This window comes from Indicator indicator, chromosome 1 (genome assembly GCF_027791375.1).
Source record: "Indicator indicator isolate 239-I01 chromosome 1, UM_Iind_1.1, whole genome shotgun sequence".
Taxonomy (NCBI): domain Eukaryota; kingdom Metazoa; phylum Chordata; class Aves; order Piciformes; family Indicatoridae; genus Indicator; species Indicator indicator.
In genome coordinates this window covers 98,328,992-98,352,599 of record NC_072010.1, presented here as the reverse complement: position 1 = coordinate 98,352,599, position 23,608 = coordinate 98,328,992, and the positions used below count along the sequence as shown (strand labels likewise).

Sequence of the window (23,608 nt, the reverse complement as noted above, 5' to 3'; positions counted from 1 at the left end):
CAGCTTGCCACACAATTACATGCCACGGTTCAAGGGCACAGAGGACCTTGACAAGACACACTAAAAAAGGCATGGTCAGAGCACCCGTGGACTGAGTTATGGTCTGTAGAGAGCTGCAAGTGACTCTGGCAGCTCAGCATTTGAAGATGAGACCACACCAAGAGCAGCTGCAGCCTATACTGATCTCATACAGTGCTCTCATCCACCACCACTCTCAATGCTGGTGCTTACGCTAAAACTTCACTACAGTGAGGTTGGCAACCCAAAAATGCACCCAGTCCCTGGGAACCATCAGTCAGGCAGGACACAGGGGAACACAGCAGACATCAAGGCATCTACCTATATGGGCAGTGTGAGACCTGTGAGAAATAGCAGAGACCAGAAGTGTGACTGGGCTGAGAGGATGGAAAAAGGAGCCACTGAACGGCACCCAGTTAGTGTGAATCCTCTCTGGTCTCCTCCCACCCAAGCCTGGCAGGAAGGAGACACTGGTAACTGTCTTTGCAGGCACTACCAGCTCCAAACCAGCTCCTGCCCATTGCTGAGACAGCCGAGTGCTACTTCTTTCTCAAGTCTGCAGCAAAATTGTTCCTTCCCACTCTGCAGTACTGTGGAGGTTGTGGTCTCTCCTCCCACACAATTTTTTTTTCTGTTCATTAACTTGTTTAGGATTGATGTTGTACAGCTGCTTCCCCCAAAATAAAAATATAAGAACCGCCACCTCCTCAAGCGCTTTGAAACCTCTCCTACTGCTCTGTCACTACCTGTTAAAGAAAAACCTTAAAGCTTGATTTCTTCCCTCAAACCACTTACTCTGAAAAACGACTCAACGTTTTTGGGAGCACAGATAAAAAAAACACTGAGATAAAAGTCTGAAGCTTCTGAAGAGGTTAGACCTAGGCCTCTACGCTGTTATCTAAGTAAGGGTACAGGTAGACAAACAACTCGTTGCAGAGAGATAGTGAAGTACAAATTTGCAGTGACTCACGTCCTCTGAAAGTAACTGCCATGCACTCGCTTCTGCCCCATAGCAGAACACAAAATTTATTTACCCATCAACTTGAGAAGCTCAAATCAACATCTCAGATTGCACAACACCTCTGCAGCTTCACCACCTAAATTATTATGAAAAACCCTCCTCTTCTGCCTGTATTTCAAGAGCTAAGATAATTAATAATTCCAGTGAAAATGGGGAAAACCCTGCTGCCTGGCCAGTGGTGATGCTGTGTCACTAGGATGATGGTTTTTTATTTCACCTACAAATATTTTGCTATCCATAACTTCTTCAAAAGGAGAAGGAGCTGCCCTTAATTCTCAGATCCAGCAGTAAACAGGCCAGGACCCTGATACAATTGTCAGTCAAGTATGCATAATCCTCAGATCTCCCATTTAATTGATCTAGTTTTGTAACTCCCCTCTTCAGTATGCCAAAGTGTCTTCCCAATTCAAGCAGAAGCCTGGAATTTCCATCAATTGCTTAGAAGCCCCATGGGGGAAGCTTCCAAAAGCAGATACCTTTTCAGCCACTGCTGGAGGAATTAATTTAACTCAACATCCGCTGCCTAACCCAAGTCTAACTAATATCTAGGCTCTCTCTTTAGTCAACCTCAAGAAGAATGCACTTAATTTTAACAAATAAGGCTTCCCCTCCAGATTTGTCCCACTCTGTTCTCTTACGGCAGATGCTCCCTCAACATCTACCTTAGGCAATGTGCCTTATGATAGATGAGTGGAACGCCACTCATGCAATCTTCTAAACAACTTTCCCCCCCACCCTAAGTGAAACACCATGAATTAGCCTCACAATTTTGTCTCAGCCTCAAGGAACTGAACTCTCAAGACAAGAAATGACGTTGCACATTTGCATACGGGCTAGTCCTTTCTCATAAATCAATCACAAGGCCACGGTTCCACAACATCCTGAAGAGCTACACTCCTGGTGAGGTTTTTTTTGCCACCTCTGTCAGCACCTGCAACTGAGTCAGAGATATCCTAAATTCTTCCTCCTAACACATCTTGCAGCCCAGGTATAGCTCCTTCGTTTCAATGACGTAACTCAGGAGATGATGAGGAGAGAAGCACAGCACGATGCAGAAATGCTTGTTTTTGAAGCAAGTGAAGGAAATTGAAGATTGACGAAAAGGTTCAAGCCTTGATACACATTTCTCTGCAGAGAAGGCCCTTGAAACGCATCACTGGCCTCAATCCCAGATTCAGTGAGATCAGCACTTCCCCTGCATGCCTACATTCAGATAAGAGTCTCACAAAATGCCTGGAGAGCACTTCTTACTCCAGGCCACCAGAGAACACAGGTCCTCAGAGTGGTACTAGTTCCTGGACAAGATCTCGATGAAAGAAAAGGAACCCCAAGCGGAAACACTAAAAATGGAAGAGGGACCAACCATGCTTGCTGTTCATGAGTGTGATGGGTTGAAAATTCCCCCCCCAACATTAACTTTGCCAGACCAGCTCAGTTTGGAAGCAAACGAAAGCTGTATTTACAAGCAAATCTACAATCTACAAGGGAATGCAATGAGTACAATGTTGGCTACAACCACCCCATGCAGCGCTACAGGCTGGGGTCAGAGTAGCTGGAGAGTAGCCAGACAGAGAGGGACCTGGGGATATTGATTGACAACTGGCTGAATATAAGCCAGCAGTGTGCCCAGGCGGCCAAGAAGGCCAATGGCATCCTGGCCTGCATCAAGAATAGCGTGGCCAGCAAGAACAGGGTTGTGCCCCTGTACTCAGCACTGGTTAGGCCACACCTTGAGTACTGTGTCCAGTTCCGGGCCCCTCAATTTAAGAAGGACATTGAGATACTTGAACATGCCCAGAGAAGGGCAACGAGGCTGGGGAGAGGCCTCAAACACAAACCCTAGGAGGAGAGGCTGAGGGAGCTGGGGTTGTTTAGCCTGGAGAAGAGGAGGCTCAGGGGTGACCTCATTGCTGTCTACAACTACCTGAAGGGAGGTTATAGCCAGGAGGGGTTTGGTTTCTTCTCCCAGGCAATCAGCACCAGAACAAGAGGACACAGTCTCAAGCTGCGCCAGGGGAGGTTTAGGGTGGAGGTGAGGAGAAAGTTCTTCATGGAGAGAGTTGTTAGACGTTGGAATGTGCTGCCCAGGGAGGTGGTGGAGTCCCCATCTCTGGAGGTGTTCAAGAGGGGATTGGATGTGGCACTTGGTGACATGGTTTAGTAGTCATGAGGTCCTGGGTGACAGGTTGGACTTGATGATCCTTGAGGTCTTTTCCAACCTTATTGATTCTGTGAGTATGTACAAATATACACTATTTACAGATATTTACAATTAAACAGCACAAGGACCTCTCTGGTCAAAGACTAGGGGAGCTGCAGTAGCTTCTCCCTCCCTGCCTCCCCCTTACTCTCCTGTACAAAAGTGACAAGACAGAAAAAGCAGAGATATTAGACCTAGCCAAAATAAAAGCGATGCAGCCAAGGTCAATAAAGCCAGTTAGTCTCTTCCAGAGTGGAGAAGTGAGGAGAGAATTTGTTTTGGGAACCAAATCTTATGGGAGGTATCTCTCCAAAGGAATCCTTTAGAAAAATCATTCTTTTCCCTTTTTACACTCAACAGTGATTTTTTTATATTTTTACTACTTTCTGCTCAAGATCTGTGAAAAATTTTGAAGGCATAGTCTAAAACTACCACAACAAGGTGGATGGAAGTGTATTTTCAAGTCCAACCATCACACCCTTGAAGCAGACAAAACTACTTTCTAGCAGCTGCAGAGCCCTGGATACATAGCATTCAATGCTGCTCAGATGGCAGGAGCAAAGACACAGCCCAGCTGCTCTGCTGCAAGCTGAGATGTAACAGTGCAAACAGCAGCCCTAACCAGAATCCCATCCAGCTTCCATCAAAACTTCCAGCTTCCCCATCACAGGGCTGCATCACCCAGGTCAAAAGGGGAAAAGAGCTCTTCAGCTCTTCCCCCAAACTACAGGGCACAACTCAAGACTCCCAGAGCAGCACGTCTAAAAATCAACATTGCTCCAAACCCATACATTTCACACATAAACGGGGAGAACAGAGATGCTAACAAACCTGTCTCCCTCCAGGCTTTGATCATGCCAAAAATGAGCCACTCAATCTAATGAGTCAATTAAAAATTCATAGAGGAAAAAAAAAAGTTTGTTTCTGAGAAAATGAGAACAATAACTCTCATTTAGCTTGTGTACCTCTTCTTGCAGCAACAAACAAAGCCAGCCTGAAAACCCAGGACCTATAGCTAAAATGACAAGACAGAAAAAAAAAAAAAGTGCATGCTCTGCCCAGCCCTGCAGAGAGAAGCTCATTTCCTCATCAGGATTTGTGGGTCTGACAGGGCTTGAGTCAGTACCAGTTCACGTAAATGGGAGTCAGAGGGGAGGCCCTCTGTAAGGACTTGTCCTCTACAGGTCATTGCTGAGGGCCCTCTGGAAAATCCAGTTCCTGCCAGTTTGGTTAAACCACAGAAAACACCTATGGAGATGCACACATTCAAAACACAACTGTCCCTAAGTTACTTCTAAAGTGAATTTTCAGAAATTAATTAAGCTAAACCAAATTAAGGCCCCAAGCATCCATGAAGGGGCATAATGTGATTTAAGTAATCTACTAGAAGTAACTTCAGATCAATATTCTTGAGCATCTCTGAAACATGTAAGCCACATAGCCAATGTCCTTAAAGCACTCTTCATGGGTTTTTATGGAGTTCCAAATCTTAGGTGCCTTGTCCCTGTACCAAGAGTAGGACAGAGCAAAAAGCTTATCAATACTGCAAGCTCTGGGCTGGCCACCTAAGCAGTTGCTGAGCTAGAGTTAAACCTCCTTCCCAGTCCCCAGGGAGAGCTGCAGATGAGTTTCCTGCTGTCCAGCCATAGGACTTGCTGGCTCTGGTCACCCACATCCTCGTCCCCCACACCAGCAACGTATGCAGATACCCTCACTTGTTCAAACGGCTCACAGGCTGGGTTCCGCAGGGTGCAGCTCTCTGGCAGAGCTACCTAGCTGCAAACTCTGACTGCAACCTCACCCTGACCCCAGGCAATTTTTTTTTAGTGGGTGTTGGTTTTCAACAGGCTCTACTCCCTAAGGTGACTTCACAGGGGCAGTGCTGACTCAGTCTTGTTTAAACTGAAGGGGGAACTGCAAACCTGGATGCCTGAAGCAAATCACGGAACTACCAAAAAAAAAAAGAAAAAAAAATCCAGAAAAGAGTATTCAGGTGTCTATAATCCACTGCTCAGGGACATCAGATGGAAAAGCAGGTGCCAAAGTAAGTGCCTGCACCCAGGCTGTGGGGCTTCACCTATAAGTGTGTCTGGGCTTGCACCTCTGAAGGGAAAGAGTCAAGATACACATGAAATAGAGGCAAGAAGTCCAACATAAAGAAGGGCTATTGTGATTTAAATTCACACCTCGGCTCCTTCCACACAGGTTTCCTATGTCAACATGGCAACAACCTGACTGGCTAGCAGGTTACACACCAAAGTGATTTCCAAACTAGAGACTTGCAGGCTCAAGAAGGGCTCCCAAAGAAAGCAAGCCTGCGGGCTTAAATTTACTAGCACACTGTCTCTGCTGTGGCAGCAGAGCTCTTTTAGGGGTCCTTCAGCCAAAGAGTTTGATGGAAGCTATTTGACTGCTGGTTAGCAGAGTTAGAGACTTCAAATCCAGTCCCATTTTGAGATACAGAAAGTAAGCTGAACCTTGAAAAGGTCAAAACAGTTAGTCAGAAAGGTGCCATGGAAATACTCTAGATTTTTAAGAACCTGTTCCCAATTTTTCTAATGCAAACAAACCAGCCCAAAACAAATCCCCCATGTTTATCTACAGACAACTCAATTTGATTGGTGTGCTAATTTCAGGACATAATCAGCACTGCCCTTTATTAAGAGCCTGAAAACAACCATCTCTCCTGTTCCTTTTAAGTGCTGCTTGTTATTGCTCCTTTCTTCCCCACTGCTATTTTGCCAGCTTTGGCACACAGCTCTCTCCTCTGCAGCTTTTGCCATCTGGAGCAATCTCCACACCTCTCTCTTTGCGTAAATCAGTTCCACATCCCTCTCGATTTCAGCCACGACTTCAAATGTTCTTCTCCTCAGCTGTGCTGCCTGGTGTCTCTCTTCTTTGTAATGGCCTTATTACTAGAGAAAGCTTGGTATCGTCTGCATCTCTGTATGGTGATTTCCTGCAATTCACACCACCACATTCCCTGCTCTCCACTCATATTCTCCCTTACTGGTGTTTTTATTGACAGCTGCTGGAACTACACTGCACACGAGGGGTTCATGCATTTATGCTGCACACTGGCTGGGAGCACCCTGTTGCCCCAGCCATGTCATTAGCAGGACAGCTTACCCACGAGGTTCATCTTGGCGCTGTAACTCCCAAAGTACCTCTCGTCAGTGTTGGGTGTGTGGCACTCATACTCCCCAGCATCCCGGTCCTGCAGCTCGGTGATGTGCAGCAGGACAGCGTCCCCCTGCACTCGCTCCACATAGATCCCTCTGCTGCGCACACGCTGGGTGTAGATGGCGTAGGGGAAGGAGGGGTCCACAGTGCTGACGATCTGCACCTCCCGCTCAGGGGCAGAGGGCAGGTAGATGGACCACTGGAAGTTCTGCTCTGCTGGACCCTGGTAGCCGCTCACCTTGCACCACAGCGTGATGTGGGATCCCTCTGTGCGGTAGAGAGGTCCTTCCTGCACCGCCACTTGCCGCTGGGCCAAGGCCATGCCTGTGGGATAAGAAGAGCCCAGCATTACTTTTTTGGTAGGCAACCCTACTGCCTCCCCACACACGTACCCTTCCTACTCCTCCTGCAACCATGCTCAGCAAGGTAAGGCTTCACACCCCATTTTAAAGCTGGCACAGCAGCCCCTGAGACATGCTGCAGATTTCCTGCTGACTCAAGCAAAATGTTTTCAAAGAACCCCATGAAAAAAAGCACTGATGAAGTAAAATAAAACATTTATTTTGTAGCTGTAAGTATCCAGGTACAAAGAGGAGAGCCAAGCTGATAGGGCTTTGTTTTCAGCACTACTTTTATTTTCTAACCCCATCACTCCATGACCCCAGCCATGTGTTGCTGCTGGAGGGCACATGGCCACTCTGCTTCTCTCTGGCGCAACCAGTGAGGCCCTCTGGTTCAGCAACAACTCATTCTCCTGGCCTGGCCCAACCCGGGCTATCTTCCACCAGGAAAGAGGCCCATGTGCAAACCAGGAGGCTATGCTCCCTCTCCTTGGGCTTCTGGGCCACCCAACAGCAACAGCAAAAGCGCTCACCCTCCACTGTTTGGCTAGTACAAAACCTCATTCTTTTCCCCCTAAACCCAGCACACCATCTTAAGTCTCTGTCACACTTGTGAAGGCACAGGGGAAAACACCGTATTTCCAGCACTGCCTTCCTAAGTCTATTTCAGAGGAGTATATTTAGTACATAACAAAAACAAAGTGAATGGAGGGAGTGGACATATTACACCAAGACTTACTGCCCCTGGTTGCTGGAAATCAAGACCCAGCACTCTGCTTTGTACGCACGCAAACTCTTGCGGCACAGAACAAAGACAATCCCGCAGCACAGTGACTGCGATCTGCTGTATTTTTACACAGATTATGGATGGCTGGCCCTTGGGCACATGGCACATTACCAGCACAGCCCTCCAGGGGCCAGATAAATTACAGCAATCTATCTTGTTTGTTGCTACATCAAAGGCTGGAGGTCTGGAGACCACGGTGGGTGTTCATCGGTTATTGAGTTACCAGCAGCATGCGCACATGGTGAAGCCAATCACCCTGGCTTCTGTGACTGCCTGCTTGCCATTATAAAACAGCAATAAGCCGATTTAAAGCCAGCCCTGCATAATCACGTTTGCAAATTTCATCCTCTGTGTGCCAGCACATGTTGGGGTTTCTTCCCTCCCCTCTCTAATTTTCAACAACAATGCTCAAGCCCAGAGAAGAATTTAACCTTTCAGAAGCTACCATCCTGCAGGTGGAAGAGGCAACCTGACATCTAGGGAATTGCTGACTTAATCCTACCCTGTGGACATGGATGTCGAGATACAAAGTTTTTCTCTACAGCTAGCCTGGACTGGAGCCAGAGGAGATGGTTCTTACCAGCTTAAAACAAATTGTGAAAAATGGGTTCAGCACATCCATCAGGCCATGCAGCTGAACAGATGGAGTGCAATTCAAACTATTAACTTGGGCTCAGCTCGATGCTGCTCCAAATTATGTTTCTTTTTACTCTTTATGAAATAATGTGATTTAAGGGGAGGATAGGGAAAACTAGCACCTTTGAAACAAACAGGGAGAGGAACAACAGAGGCACTGATTGCTGTACCAATCTCTTCATCTTGGGGAAATATACCACTAGAGACAGCTAACACATCTAAGGTGCTCACAGTCTCTTCTCTCACCTCATAAAGGCCAAAGGACAAAGCAAATACTGCAGCCTTTTGAAGTGAACTGTTTTTGAAGTAGCAGGAAGAGAAAGATCTTTATGGCACACCTAAAGACAGCCCATAATGGAACTGCTTTGTGCACACATAGCCTTGCTACAGCATACAGATACCCTTCATGCAATTAAAATTGCACCACAAGGCAAATATGCGGTGGTGGGAAGTAAAGGAGGCACACACAAAACTCATTTAAGTATTTCTCAGCTTAGTGCATGACCTTGTTTTGCAGAGTTTTAATGCTGTGCTGTTTTGTTTTTTGGTTTGTTATTTTTACATAGAATTCTTTGAGGAGTTTTCCAACTATCCAGTTGAGTAACAATTTTATCAGATGCCTATTGACCATCCAAAGCTCACTGGCAATTACGACCTCGCAGACCCACAGCACAGATCTTTGCATCCTGATGCATACAGCCTTTTGGTAGATAACAAATCCCACCACCCTTATGACCAAGTACTACTGTGGGCTTTCTTCTTCCCTTGCCAGTGTTTTTTTTTTTTTCTTTGCTTGTAATCCTGCAACCCAGAGACCTGCTCCAGGTTCAGAAGACACCCAGTTTCTATGTTCCCCCACTCCTGTTCTTTCTGGCCCTGGATTTCTGCACCTTCCTGATCCATCCAAAAGGCAGAGAGACGAGCTGAAAAGCTCTTGCTTCCTGTTCTGACTCCAGAAGCCTGAGCAGCTGAGGGACTGAAGAAGCACATGCAGAAAATGCTCTCTCCAGCTCCAGTGTGGAAGGATTAACACAGTCAGGACTTTGCTACAACTTGCAGCAAGGAGCTGTTCGGCCTTTGAGAGGTGAGACACAAAGACTCAGCAGAGCTGGTGGATCTCCAAAGGGGCAGGGAGTATATCCACAGTGCTCCTCCCCCTGCCTAGTCACAGACTCCTGCTCTGACACAGATGGGCACAAATGCTTTTCAACACCTAAAGAAATCCACACAGCAGAAACAGAGATACTGCTCAAAAAAATCATTTTAACTGAGAAAGAGGAGGAGGAAATCAATCAGCCTGAGACAGGCATCCACCACTACTAGTCTTCTCCTCAAACAATTAACTTTCTGCACAGTGAAGGGTGTTTGGCAGTTTTCAAGCTCTGGGAATTGCTATATCCAACAACATGCAGTATCAAGAAAAGAACTGCACTTCTTAGCAAGTAACTGTTCCAATCAACAAAAATAACGTGCCTGAGATCCCATTTTAAACTCTTATCTTTCCCTCTCAAAGCTAGAGAAGAGCTCACTGGAGGAGGAGCTGTGTGCTTCACACCTCCCCTAGGAGCCTGAGAGATAGTTACGGTGGCATTTGGCTGGTACTTCACTGGCACAGCTGGCTTTTAATTGCAAATCCAAAATCATTTACTGACAATGCAAGGGCTGATACAAAGGAAGTAGGGTGCCAAGAACTACTTTAAAATTAATAAGAAATTATAGGTTTGTTCATGTCTTTAAGAAAAACAAACAAATAAAAAACCAAAAAAACCCCCACAACCAACCAAAACTACAACAACAAACAAAAAAACCAGCAAATCCCCTACAATCTGGAGGAAGTGTTCCCTGACCTTTATCCCCTGTAGATGAGGGCTATTGTTACCTGCCTGCTGAGCTAAGAGCAAGCCAAACAACAGACAGGCAGCTCTCAACTCTTCCACTGGCTTACCCATCTCCCAGGCCCTGTCTTGGAGACCTGGTCATGAGGGGTACGGAGAAGGCTGAAGTGCTCAATGACTACTTTGTTTCAGTGTTCACTGGCTCTAGCTGCACTGCCCAAGCTCCAGAAAACAAAGGTAGGGAGTAGGAAAAGGATGATCCACCCACTATTAGCAAAGCACCTCTGAAGAACCTGAAAGTGCACAAGTCCATGGGGGCTTGATGAGATCTACCCACAGGTCCTGAGAGAACTGGCAGACGAAGTTGCCAAACCACTGCCCATCATATTTGAAAACTCCTGGCAATCCAGTGAAGTCCCTGCTGACTGGAAAAAGAGAAACATAGTCCCCATCTTCAAAAAGGGAAAAAAGGAAGACCCTAGAAACTATAGGCCAGTCAGTCTCACATCTGTGCCTGGCAGGATCACAGAGCACATTCTCCTGAAGGCTTTGCTAAGGCAAAACAGAAAATTAAGAAAAGGTGATTGGTGGTAACCAACATGGCTTCACCAAGGGCAAGTCATTCCTGACAAGCTTGATGGCTTTCTATGATGGAGTTACAGCATCAGTGGATAAGGGAAGAGCAACTGATGTCATCTACCTGGACTTGTGTAAAGCATTTGACCCTGTCCTGCATGACATCCTGGTGACCAAACTGGAAAAGTATAGACTTGAGGAATAGACCACTCAATGGACAACGAATTGGCTGGATGACTGCACTCAGAGAGCTGCGGTCCATGGCTTAATGTCCAAATGGAGACCAGTGACAAGTGACATCCTTCAGGGGTCAAACACACTGGGACCAGTGTTGTGTAACATCTTTGTTAGTGTATGGACAGTGGGATTGAGTATACTCTCAGCAGGTTTGCAGATGACACCAAGCTGTGTGGTCTAGTTGACACGCTGGAGGGAAGGGATGCCATCCAGAGGGACTTGGACAGGCTTAAGAGATGGGCCCCAACACAACCTCATGAACTTTAACAAGACTCAAGTGCAAGGTCCTACACAGGGACTGGGGCAATCCCAAGCACAAATACAGGCTGGGCAAGGAGTGGCTAAAGTCTTGAGGAGAAGGACTTGGGAGTCTCAGGTGATGAAAAACTCAACATGAGCCAACAATGTGCTCTTGCAATCCAGAAGGCCAACTGTGTCCTGGGCTGCATCAAAAGAAGTGTGACCAGAAGGATGAGGGAAATAATTCTCCCCCTCTACTCTGCTCTTGTGAGATCCCACCTGGTGCCCCCAGCATGAGAAGGGCATGGAACTGCTGGAGCAGGTCCAGAGGAGGGCCACAAAGATGATCAGAGGGCTGGATCACCTCCCCTGTGGAGACAGGCTGAGAGATCCGGGGCTGTTCAACGTGGAGAAAAGGCAGGGAGACCTTATAGCATAGCAGCCTTCCAGTACCTGAAGGGAACCTACAACAAAGCTAGGAAGGGACTTTTTACAAGGGTTTCTAGTGACAGAACAAGAGCTAATGGATTGAAGCTTGAGAAGGATAGATTTAGACTGGGTATTTGAAAGAAATTATTTACAGTAAGGGTGGTGAGATACCAGAACAGGTTGCCCAGGGAGGCTGTGGATGCTCCCTCCCTGGAGGTTATTCAAGACCAGGATGGATTAGGCCTTGCACAACCTGGTCTAGTGGAGGGTGTCCCTGCCCATGGTGGGGGGGGTGGGAACTAGATAATCTTTAAGGTCCCTTCCAACCCAAATCATTCTATGAATCTATGAAATACTGTATCTGAGAACATTGATTCAGAGCTTACTACAAGGGACAGGTGAGTACAATAAAGTATGGCTGTGCACACAAACTCTGCCACAGCACTGACACACCACAGGAGTAAGTAAAAATTATAGAATCGTAGAATTGTTTACTTTGGAAAAGACCTTTAAGGTCATTGAGTACAACTGCTGACCAAACGCCACCATGGTCATTAAACTATGTTCCAAAGTGCCATGTCCACACATCTTGTGAACACCTCCAGGGATGGTGACTCCCTAGGCAACCTATTCCAATGCCTGAGCACCCTCTCAGTGAAGAAATTCTTGCTAGTTTTCAGCCTGGTGCAATTTCAGGCCATTTCCTCTCATTCTATCACTTGATACCAGGCAAGGGAGACCAACTTCCACCTCACTACAACTTTGTTTCTGGTAGTTCAGGTAGAGCAACAAACTCTCCCTTCTGGGAGGGAGGGTAGGGACAGAATGACCAAGAACCCCTCAAACACTCTCCCTATCTCCAAGAGTGTGGGTTAAGCCTGCACCACACCCACAGGCACAACAGCAAGTTGCATCAAGCTATCTACTGTAATCACTGCCAGTAGACCTCTAAACTAGGAAAGAAATTTGAGCTCTTGGAAGAGCTCCTGGGTCTCTAATCATTAGAGAGCAATTAAAAAAGAAAGTCTTTATATTCTCAGCATCTTCCAGAAGCAGAGGTCTGACAGTGCTGAACATCAAATGGATTACATAGCTTAAGGGGATGTTTCTGCCCCTGAAAGCTTTACAGCAGTCTTCCTTGATGGAGAAGCTCTAAAGAAGTATTTGTCGATAACTGGTAATGCTAATCCTAAAGTTCCTTTAAAAACTACTTTGCGCCTTTGACTACAACTATGAGACAGAAAACATTTCCAGAAACACCCCTGCCCCTCCCCTCTCTATCCCTTGAGCAAATACAGTGCACATTTGGGATTTTATTGTTGTTACTAGCGTTTTGTCAATTTATAAGTGCTCTTGAAAAGTAACAATGATGATAAACGCTAGGGAATGACTTCTATGCAAGAAATATTAGAGCAGGCAAGGACTCTGGCCTGGAAAAAAGACAACTTTGACAAGATCTAGTAAAGGCTTACATTAATATGCATGCCATGGAGACAATGGTCAAGAATTAACAATTTACCATCTCTTCCATTTCAAAAACCAAAGGCAAACAAGTGAAACTGGTCAGATTCAGTTTAATAACAAATGAAGCAGTTCTTGTAGCAGGATATAACAGACCTGGGGATGTCCTTGTTGAGAGATGCTGTGAATATGGAAAGTTTACACAGGTCAAAGTGCGAGTGGGACAAGTACTTGAAAGAGGACTACTAAACAGGTAGATCACACCAAGTTTGGGAGGCTCCCCAAACAAGCTACAGTTGCATAGCTGTCTGCCTACAACTTTTTGAGACATGATACTGAGCTAAATGGAGGACACCCTTAGCCTGAACCAGCTGTCCTCATACCTCTTTCACAACCTGTGTCATTGGGGACTGTTTTAACCATATGGGTCATGTCTGGTCTGTGGACTATGCATTGGCTATAACAAAACAGAAGCTAAAAAAAAAAAAAAACAACACATTTCAGCTTTTTCTCTGGAAGTGAAGTTATCTCTGAACACAGCCAACTGAACTGGCTCCCCCAAAACACCCACAAAACTGAAACAGGAGCCTGTGCAGGGAAGGGAATCATGCATAAATCCTATTTGGCTATGACAAATTATCATCTGCAGCAGACCACAGGACCTGGCAGACAGTCCCCAGTAATGAAGGCAATAAAGACAAGTGTTAAAGAGCAGTTATGCTAAAGCATCTACTTCCTAGCTTGAAAGATGCTCTGGGCACACAAAACCGAAGAGCAGGTGCAAGCACCAAGTGCATCACAGCTTGTGGCAACTGCTGCCCTGTCACAGGCTTGCTCAGGCAAAAGCAGTGCAGGAGCCCAGGTTTGCCACCCAGCTACCCTTTGTGTTCCAATGCACTGTGTGATACAGTTTGAAGAGAGACAAGTGCCAGCTAACTCTTTGTCTGGTTGTGCTCAGCATCTTCACCCCTGGCCCAATGCCACAAGAGGCAGCAGGCACACCTGCACCCCACTGTAAGCATGGGTGAGCAAAGGATGCCATACCCACAAGGAAACTGCTTTCAGCCAGTCCAAGGGTGTTGTGGCTTTATTAACTAGTGTTGTTAATTTGTTGCTTCCCCTCTGCCTCCCATACATTCACAGACCACCACAAACAAGGATGGCAGCACTGCAGGATGATGCCATAGCCTATGCCTCACAGGTAGCAGGCAACAGGGAACAGCAGGGCAGGTAGAAGCAGCCTTCAATCTGCAGCAGTTTGTGTGCAGACTGCTTTCATGAGTTAACAGGGTGCACAGTTACTTGTAGCCCAGCAAGCAGGGCTTCCGCTGCAAATCATTCTCCCTCAGCATTTCCATTCCCCTACCCCGTAACAGACATCATGCCCTGCACAGGTCTTTGCTTCCAGCAAGTCACTGAGGGACAGTTAACATCCTCCAAGCTCATGTTCCATCTTAATTGCAATTAATTTTTCAGTCTCCCTTAGGCATGATGCTTCCCAGGTGGTCCTTCTCTCCCTTCTGTCCCTCAGGAAGGATGCAGACGGCTCTTGCCAAGACCAGCCCTTTCTTAGCCCTGCTGTGGAGTTCACAGAAAAAGCAAAGACCAATATCCACAAAACAATGTTTTGTTTCAAGAAGGATCTTCCAAGCTCACCATTGTCCAGCCACTGAGAACACTTCCCCAAATGGCCATTTTTCACTGTCTGAAGACTAACACAGTCCCTATGAGAGACTCTGCCTCTGTTTTGGTGTTGCCTGTTGGAGCAATCATCTAGCTACACACACCTGCTATTCTGTGAAATCTCCTGTTAACATACACAAATAAGAATTGGGTTCAGGCTTAATTTTTGCTTAAATGAATCACAGCAGGGACAATCTCTGTATACTGCAACCTGCTGCCAGATGGAAAAAAACAACAATGCTATCACAAGGAAACATGCGGCAACCCTCATTCCCTCTCTCCCCGTCCCCAATTACTGTAAAGCCTCATTCTGGGAAAATACAGTATTTCGCTTTTTTCTGCATTTTTTGTCATGTCAAGAGAGTTCACTGAAAGGCTAGCTGGAGCCACCTGCAGAACAACTCTGTCCCTACCCTCCACCCTTCTGCTTTGATGTTTGAATCATGTTACCAAGGGTACCCCATCCCCTTTTCTCCTTCTCCACTCCTGTCACCATCCCACCACTCTCAGCACATGGACCATCCTTCCTGAACCAACTTGAAATGCTATTAATTCCTCATTCAAATTTCTCCTACTGCTGGCTAAGTAGAGAGGTCAGCCAGGACCATTTTATACAATAATTGGTATGGAAATATCACAATCAGCAAGGAAATATCAAAGCATGGGCAAACGAGACAGGAGCTGCCAATGAAACTCTTTGTTCTTCCAACACAACTGCTCTCACTCATCTCTGCTAGCTGCTCTGTCTTCCAGCCACTCACTTCTACAGCAGATGTTTACTGTCTTTTAAGAAAAATGTTTTCAATAAATATGAAAGAGGTGACATTTCTTTTAATCACCATAGATTATTCTGGCCTGTGACTAGCTTCCCAGCTTCTGACTGCAAAAGAGGTCTTGTACCTCTGCTATAATTATTATGCATTCAGTCAGACATCCAACTCCCTTGCCAAGATCAGAGCCATTTTTCATCCTTTGGTTCGTCTCAGATCTGGTCCTTATATTGACAGACAACTTCTTACTTTCCCCAGTACAGCATTGTTATTCTGCAGCTGCACAGTGTTAAATGTGATTTGCCCTTGTGATTTATTTATTTATTTAAAAGGCAAATCTCATACTCTATGGATGTCACATCCTTCTATCTGCTCCTTCTCCATGTCTACAATTATGCATGTTAAGATTCACTTGGTTTAGTATCACCTTAGAATGACACCTTCTTGAGCCACAGATCTTGTCTATTACTACAACCTTTAAACTTCTAAAAATGCTGGAAGGAGGGAGGAATAATTCATTATATACACTGGAAACTCAGAAGAGAAGAAACAATAGGCTCAGACTTGAACAGCAGAGATTCAGGTTGGACATGGGAGCTAGGCACATTTTTAACTTTCCAGAAGCAAGGGAAATGAGGTAGCATAAAGACTGCTTTGTCAGACTGAAATCTGTCACTCAACAGCACCCTCTGAAAGACATGTACTTTCTTCAGGAATACCATAGCTGGAGATGAACCTGCCATGGGGGGGTCCCATATGAGACCTCCCTGCTCTTACAGTTCTGTTCTCAATCATCCCACCAGAAAGTAGATTTAAAAGTTACTTGCTGCACTAAAGTCTGAAATTACTCTTTAATCTAGTATAGCTTTACTGTGATAAGTCACAGAGTCGAGCATCCAGAAGCCTGACAGCCATGCCTGTGGTCAGCGAAAAAAGTGACAGATACTCCACATTAACAAAGGAAGGAGGGTGACAGGGCAGCCTTTCTGCACACAGGTCCCTGAGCTCCCAAGCTCAGTGCTCTGCCTCCTTATTTCACCCCATCTTTGAAGAAGCTGGTGGATCAAGGTGTACCCGATGTAAAAGGTGAATAACAATAGTGCTGATGTACAAGAGAAATTCTGAGCTGACTGTCCCATTGGTTCAGATTCATATTGGTAAATTACTGTTGTGGGCTAAAATATTTTTGTGCAACACGCTTACTGCTTATTATAGTTTGACTGCTTTCCTGCCAAAATGCGGAGAAAAAGAATCCCTTATAATATGCAAACCTTGTATTCCCCAAAAGAGATACCAGTTCTGACTAACCCCACAGATCAGCAGAGAGCTCCAGCAGCAGTACAAGCTGTTTTCTGTACACAAGGTAGTCGGTCCTGTGAATATAAGTCTTTCCCAACTCTCAGATCAGCATGTTCTTCATACACCATACCATCATAACCCTTATCACAGGGAAAACAGAATCACAGAACGTCAGGGGCTGGAAAGTACCTTGAAAGATCATCCAGTCCAACCTCCCTGCTAGAGGAGGATCACCTATACCAGATCACAGAGGAACACACCCAAGCAGGTCTTGAATATCTCCAGAGAGGGAGACTCCACAACACCCCTGGGCCACCTGTTCCAGTGTTCTGTCATTCTCACAGTGAAAAAAAATTTTCCTCATGTTTCCATGGAACTTCTTATGCCTCATCTTCCACCCATTGCCCCTTGTTCTGTCATTGGACATCACTGAGAAGAGCCTGACTCCATCCTCTTGGCACTCACCCTTTACATATTTATGAACATGAACGAGGTCACCTCTCAGTCTCCTCCAAGCTAAAGAGACCCAGCTCTCAGTCTCTCCTCATACAGGAGATGCTCCACTCCCCTAATCATTTTTGTAGCTCTGTGCTGGACTCTTTCAAGCAGTTCCCTGAGGTCCTTCTTGAACTGAGGGGCCCAGAACTGGACACAATATTTGAGATGCGGCCTCACCACAGGGCAGAGTAGACGGGAGAACCTCTCTTGACCTACTACTAGCCACACCTTCCATTGGCCCTCTTGGCTACAAGAGCACATTGCAAGCTGAAACAATATGCAATCAGAAGCCCCCTGGCAGATTACACTCATGTTTAGAATATGCAGGAAGTGTTGGTTTGCCCATACAATACTTCTAACTTGCACTGCTCCTTGTCTCTTTTTCTTAGGAGCACCTTTTTTCCATACAACCCACTGAACAGATGCCCTAGTGGCTTAATCACTACTGCTGTTCCAGGTCTGGTTAAACACTACAAGACACAGCAACATTTACAGTGGCCTGCTGGAATGCCCAAGGCAATGTCTACTTTTGTATTTTCCAACGAAAAGCAGAGATGGCTTCATTACTGCCTTCCCAGTCTGGGCTTTGAAGCTGTAACCACAGGTACTCCACTCTAAGATTTAGCACAGACCTGCACAAAAAATGAAGTTTCCCAAGATTCCTGGGGTTTCTCCTTCTGTTCTTTTAGCTCTTAAAATACAAGCACACACTATTTACCCTGGCGTCTCCAGTACTGCTCCCAGACCTCTAAAAGATTCAGCATTGCCATGATAGTACCAAAGTTATGAAGCATCAAAACCCATTTCAGACCACTGAACTCTTAGCTGGTATGTGTTCCCAACCTATCAAGAGAAGGAGGGGAAATGAAATTGTTCAGGCAACAAAGCTAGGCAGGAAATTTCTGACATAGTTCATTATGCCCTGAAGCCTCTGTATTTCTTTTTATTATCCTTCTTTAGTCTTCAGGTCCTACATGTTCAACAGCCAGGGTCACTCTTCAAATTGTCAAACGTTATTCCTTGTGTGATCAGTCACTTTCAGACAATATGAAACTTCATTTTGTTTCACAGTCAATAATGTTTTAATGTCCCTTCTTTTTTTCATTTTCCTGCATGCTCTGCAATCCCCCCAAGATTAAACAACTACATGTCCCTGTTATTGCTGTAATTCACCTCACAACATGCCAGACACTTAAAACACTCTCCCAGGAAAGTGCAGACTCCCAAATCTCACCTTCAAATTATCCTTGCCAAAAGGAAACAGCATTTACCACCCAGCCTTTCATTAAAGGAATTCCCTCTTTCATGCAGAAGCATCTCAAAGTACTTCTGATCCACAGAAAGCTTGCTTCCTTACCTTACCTAAAATTTGCTTCTCCTGAAGAAAAGCAAAGCTTCTTAAATTTTTTCATTGAAAACAAATTGAGGGAAGGAGCACATACAAGCACATCTCTTTTCCTCTGAAGAGAAACTCCAGTGTTTTGGCCCATCTTTCCATACTCCTGGAAACTGCTTCCTTCCCCTCCCCTTGCCCCAAGTGACTCCAAGTTTTCCCTTACTTTGATAAGGATGGCATGTAGGCAGGCATTCAGCAGCCTGTCTCTATGAACTTTATTTACATGCTTGTTATGGGTAGGGCCAGAATATCTGCTTTTCAGCCTCCAAATCAGCACCCTCAAGTACCCATTTATGAACTGCTTAACCCAAAAATCTAAGGAGAGACACTTAACAATAACCTGTTAGACATCAACAGGTTTGAAGACCTGTCACAAATTGCCATGTCACACATCCAAAGAACACTACCAAAGAACACTGTTCCTGCAGCATGTCAGCTCTGGGGCCTCTGCACTGTCTCCCTACCTCCTTTTGAGCATATGGTTCTGAAGAAATGACACTGAAGCATGCGTAATATCCTGAAATTGATGTGGCCATGAGCAATCTATTCCACTTTCTTCCAGCACACTAAAGAAACATTCGTGTCCTTCATTCATTTCCATTAGCATGAGAGAACATTCAATTCACAAGGCAAAGCTGCCATCTTGTACCTCTTCTCCAGCAGAATGAGCTTTCAGGTAAACAGCAAACCAAGTTATCCCCAAAGTCAAGGATATTGGCTAAAAGCATGCATTTCTCTAAATTTTCACATCCCACCATAAAGGATCACAAGAATACAATAATGAATGTACAACAGAGACAGTTTCTATTTCCTTCTGATTTGTGTTCTATTTGCTAAGCACCAGCAAGATGCTGCCTCTCAAAACCTCTGTGAATCAGTTAGACACCATCCCTGAAAGAGACACAGATCCAGGGAGATTCTTCAGCTACCTGCTAATTAAGATGTCAGAACTCTTCATCTCCTTACACTGTAATTTATGAGTCTGACATGCTACAGAGACTATCAGCAGTTGTCACCAAATTACCAAGGCTCCCACTTCAAATGGGAGGACAGGTGCTTCCTAGTATTTGGAAAATAAAACAAGCAAACAAACAAACAAACAAATAAAAACAACAAAGATAAATGCAGAAGCATTTACATTACTACTGATTACAGTCTGGGAGAAATAAAAGTATAATCATTCCCTCTACACACATTCATAACATGATGCTATTACCAATGAGTAAGAAGGGCAATCAGATGTAATTCTTCTTCCTGGGTAGGAATAACCCCACACACCAGGGGAGACTGACCAGCTGCACAGAACAAGAAAACTTTTTTAATTTCCATTTTTCTTTAAAACAGACAAACAAAAGCAAACAAAAAAACCCACCACCACCCACAACAAAACCCACCACCAAACCCCACAAAACCAAACCAAACCAAAAACCCCACCCAACAACAAAGAAAAAAAAACCCCACACCCAAAACAAAACATCACAAAAAAACTGAAAGCTGGGACAAGTAACTGGCACAGGCTGCCCCAAAAAAGTTGTAGAGTCTCTATCTTGGAGATACTCAGAAACTGTCTGGACATGACCCTGAGTAACAGCTCTGAGATGGTCCTACTTCAGCAGGGGGATTGCACCACATGACCTGCAAAGGTCAATTCCAACCTTAACCATTTTAAGAAGGACATTCCACACAGCACTGCTGTAGGCTTATTACCTTAGCTCAGCACCAAGCATCTACTCAGAGCAGCCTCACTGTGCCAACTCCTTTACAGAGAAAATAGCAGCAGAAACACCCTCATCCCAGGAAATACAGTTTAGAAATTTGGTTTCACAATGCAGTCTAAGCCGATCTAGGGACCAGATGCCATGGGAAAAAAAAGCAAGCAGTCTTGCTTTCTCACTGGCTTTATTCCTAGCAACACACATATTCTTCTCCCCATGCTTGACCCTCAATGAGCTGAAAGAAGAATCACCCAAGGAAAGAATTATTTCCACTAAGACAGCAAGAACACATTTTTCCTTTGGGGCTTGGGGGAAACAACCCTTTTCATTAGAAGCTGGGATATTCTACCAGCTCAGCCACATTGTGAGACAGCACCTTCAGAGAGGCAGCAGATGGGTTGAGAGAGGCTGGGGAACAGGAGGGCAAAGCACTGCATGAGGAAGCGCCATGGTCTCTCTCCTGGAGACCCTGACAGTTGGTCTGTAACAGACCTTGCAGCAAGACATCAGGCGAAGCAGTGCTGCAGGTGCTTGCTGCAGGTTCCTCCCAGTCATGCCGAAGCAAACAGCTCCAAGCCACCGGTTTTAGCAAACAACCCTAAGAACAGGAGACTTAATGAAGCCTAGCTTCCTGTGCCTTCAGGAGGGAGGCTGTCTCGAAGACTAATGATTTGACTGCAAGCTTCAGCTGGAGCTTCTCCTGCAGCTGGCACAGTCGTTTTGAGGCATTGCTAGAGCCCTTGAAGAAAACTGTCACCTTAAGTTTCCTGCCACACACCCAAGACCCACATCCCCAACTTAGCTATCTACTCTTCACAAGACTTGCAGGAACACATTTCTTTCCAAGCTCTCTGCTCCCATCAAATTTGCGTGAAACCGGCCAAAGGACTGCCAGGTTATCCAGGAAGGGGCGACAGACAAAGCAGCATGATCGGATAAACCATCCTGAGGAAATCCAACAGGAGGCAGAGGCTGGGAATAGAAAACCACACAGAAGGAAGAAGTGCTAGAAAAAGAAGAGGTAGTACAAGGCTAAGGGCTTTTAAAGGGAAGGCAAGCATCATGTATTTGGCAGGGCAGAGGAGTAGGAGGAACTAATTTAAAATTTCAGACAAATGAGTAAACCACAAAAAAACCTGAACAAATTTCAGAGGCAGAGCTGGATGGAAAATGCTGCAGTTTACACTTCTTAAGCAGAAAGACTCAGGTGCCTGCATGTGCATGTAAGTAAGTGCCAGAGACAGAGGTCGAGATTTTAATTTGAACAGGATTAAGAACTCATAACATCAGCAGAGAGATGCCAGTCCAATTTTTATTAGTGGATAAAATTACCAAGGGGCAAGGATTGTAAGTGGACAGCATTGCAAAATAGGCCCCATACAGACAAGAGGGAAAAACAAACAAAAAAATATTCAAACCCTGAAGCTGAGCAGGGTTATCCTCATGAGGATGTAAGGAAACCTCTGTCACAGAGACAGGAGAAGGCAAAGAAAACAGGACTCGGAAGAAACTGTTCTGGAAAGAGACAAGAACTAGTTAAGGCAATGACAACTGTTAAGTCAAGGAAGGCAACACTGGATCACAACTGAGATGTAGAGCAGTGTGGGCTGTTAAGAAAACCCTTGCAAAGTAAATCAGAGAAGGACTAAACTGACAGAGAGCTGGGAGGCAAATGCTCCAGACAGAGCATCTCATGGGGCTTGTGGAGGACAGAGCAGCTGCTGAAGGAGGGGATAAAGCAGCTTTGCACTGAGCGAGACAGGCTTTAAGTAGCAAAGCAAACAACAGAGACAAGGGAAAATGAGATATGATCCTTCAGGAAAGCAGAAGAGTTAGAAAATCTACCTTCGTGAAAAGCATGGATAAAGAGGGGAGTACAGGACGAACCCCCAGATAAAGGCATGCCCTCATTTGCATGCCAGTCCTCTTCCTAAATTCGTTAAGTTTTTTGGGGAACAAATCTGAAGGTGGAGAAGGGGCTATCCAGGCTGGGGGCAAAGTATTATTAGTAGCATTCCATGAAGCAGGAGAAGTTAAGCTCTTATGGGAAACAAGGTAGAGGGAAGGAGCCAAGCACCAAGATGGAGAGGTCAGCACAGTCAGAGGACTCATGTCGGCTTCACGCCACTGCACGACAGCAGGAACAGAGGCAGCAGATGGTGGCGGCTGTGAGACAGGAGAGAGGGCGGAAAAAGTGTCCCAGGGGGTGGGGGCAGATGCCACTGTGTCGGTGGTATGGTATATACAAATACCAACAAAGAAGAAGCTTAGGGGGAAATCCAAGTCCAGGGTACAAAAAGAAAGGTGGCACCAAGGGTGGTAGGTGATGGGGAAGGCCCCAAAGTGGGAGAGTGGCATTGGCTGAAAATAAAGACAAGCAAAAGCCTGGCTGGCAAACCAAGTACCTTGTCATGACATGGGCGATCTCGACATCAGGAGGACTAACCAACAGCACCTGCTGAACGAGAGGGGCCTAGCCTTCAGCATCAGGACAACAACTACATACAAGAGATGTGAGGCAGACACGGACACAACCTGAACAACCACAAGTTTGACTTGATGTATGGAGTCTGGAAAAAGCTGCAAGTTGGATTTTTTCAGGATGACAGCATCAGCTCAGCAACATCACACCTCTGGCACAAGTCCAGATGCCCTCCTGCCTCCCACAGCAATGCATCTCAGCACTCACGTGACAAGACAGGGCAGCACAGCCCAAGAGAGTCTCCAAAGGCAATACACCCTGACTTCAGCAAGAGCAGACTTGCCTCTTCAATAAGGCTGCAGGTTTACCTGAAGGTCTGGAAGAAAGCACTGTCCCCAGTTTCTAGACACAGACTATGCATCTGTGGGTGACTAAACAGCATTTTTCACTGAACACACACACACACACACACACAAAAATCTTTCCAATCAACCGAGAAAAGGAGGAGTGGAAGGGTGTGTGAGGTAAACCCTTCCTCTGCCAATACACCACACTGAGCATCCTCCTGCCTACAGTCCCCGCTGAGCAGATGTATGCAGAAGTTTTGATCTTCAGCTCCTTACTTAGCAGAGCCGAGTCCCCTCTGAGCAGGGAGTTAAGGAAAGGCTTACATAGCTATCAGGGAGGGAGGCTTTTTATTTATCTGATTTGAACATGCCCAAGTTATCAGACTCTAGAGGAATTCAATTAATGAGAATAAAACTCTTGTCTGATGCAAGTCTGGAAGGGTGGGATTTTTTTTTCTGTAAAGAGCTGTGCCCCAGAGATTTTACACTGATTATAAGCCTCAACAGTGACTGA

The 23,608-nt window shown here is 45.6% G+C and overlaps 1 protein-coding gene across 1 annotated transcript in view; it reads right to left on the bottom strand.

The window, feature by feature from the left end:
• The window catches only part of IGSF3 (immunoglobulin superfamily member 3), a 109,052-nt gene that overhangs the window by 73,256 nt on the left and 12,188 nt on the right, over positions 1-23,608 (bottom strand). The window contains exons 2-3 of the mRNA XM_054391786.1: positions 7,271-7,291; positions 6,369-6,746 (exon numbers count right to left, since the gene is read on the bottom strand). Coding sequence (XP_054247761.1) covers positions 6,369-6,746; positions 7,271-7,291 — 399 coding nt within the window. The remainder of the gene's footprint in view (positions 1-6,368; positions 6,747-7,270; positions 7,292-23,608) is intronic.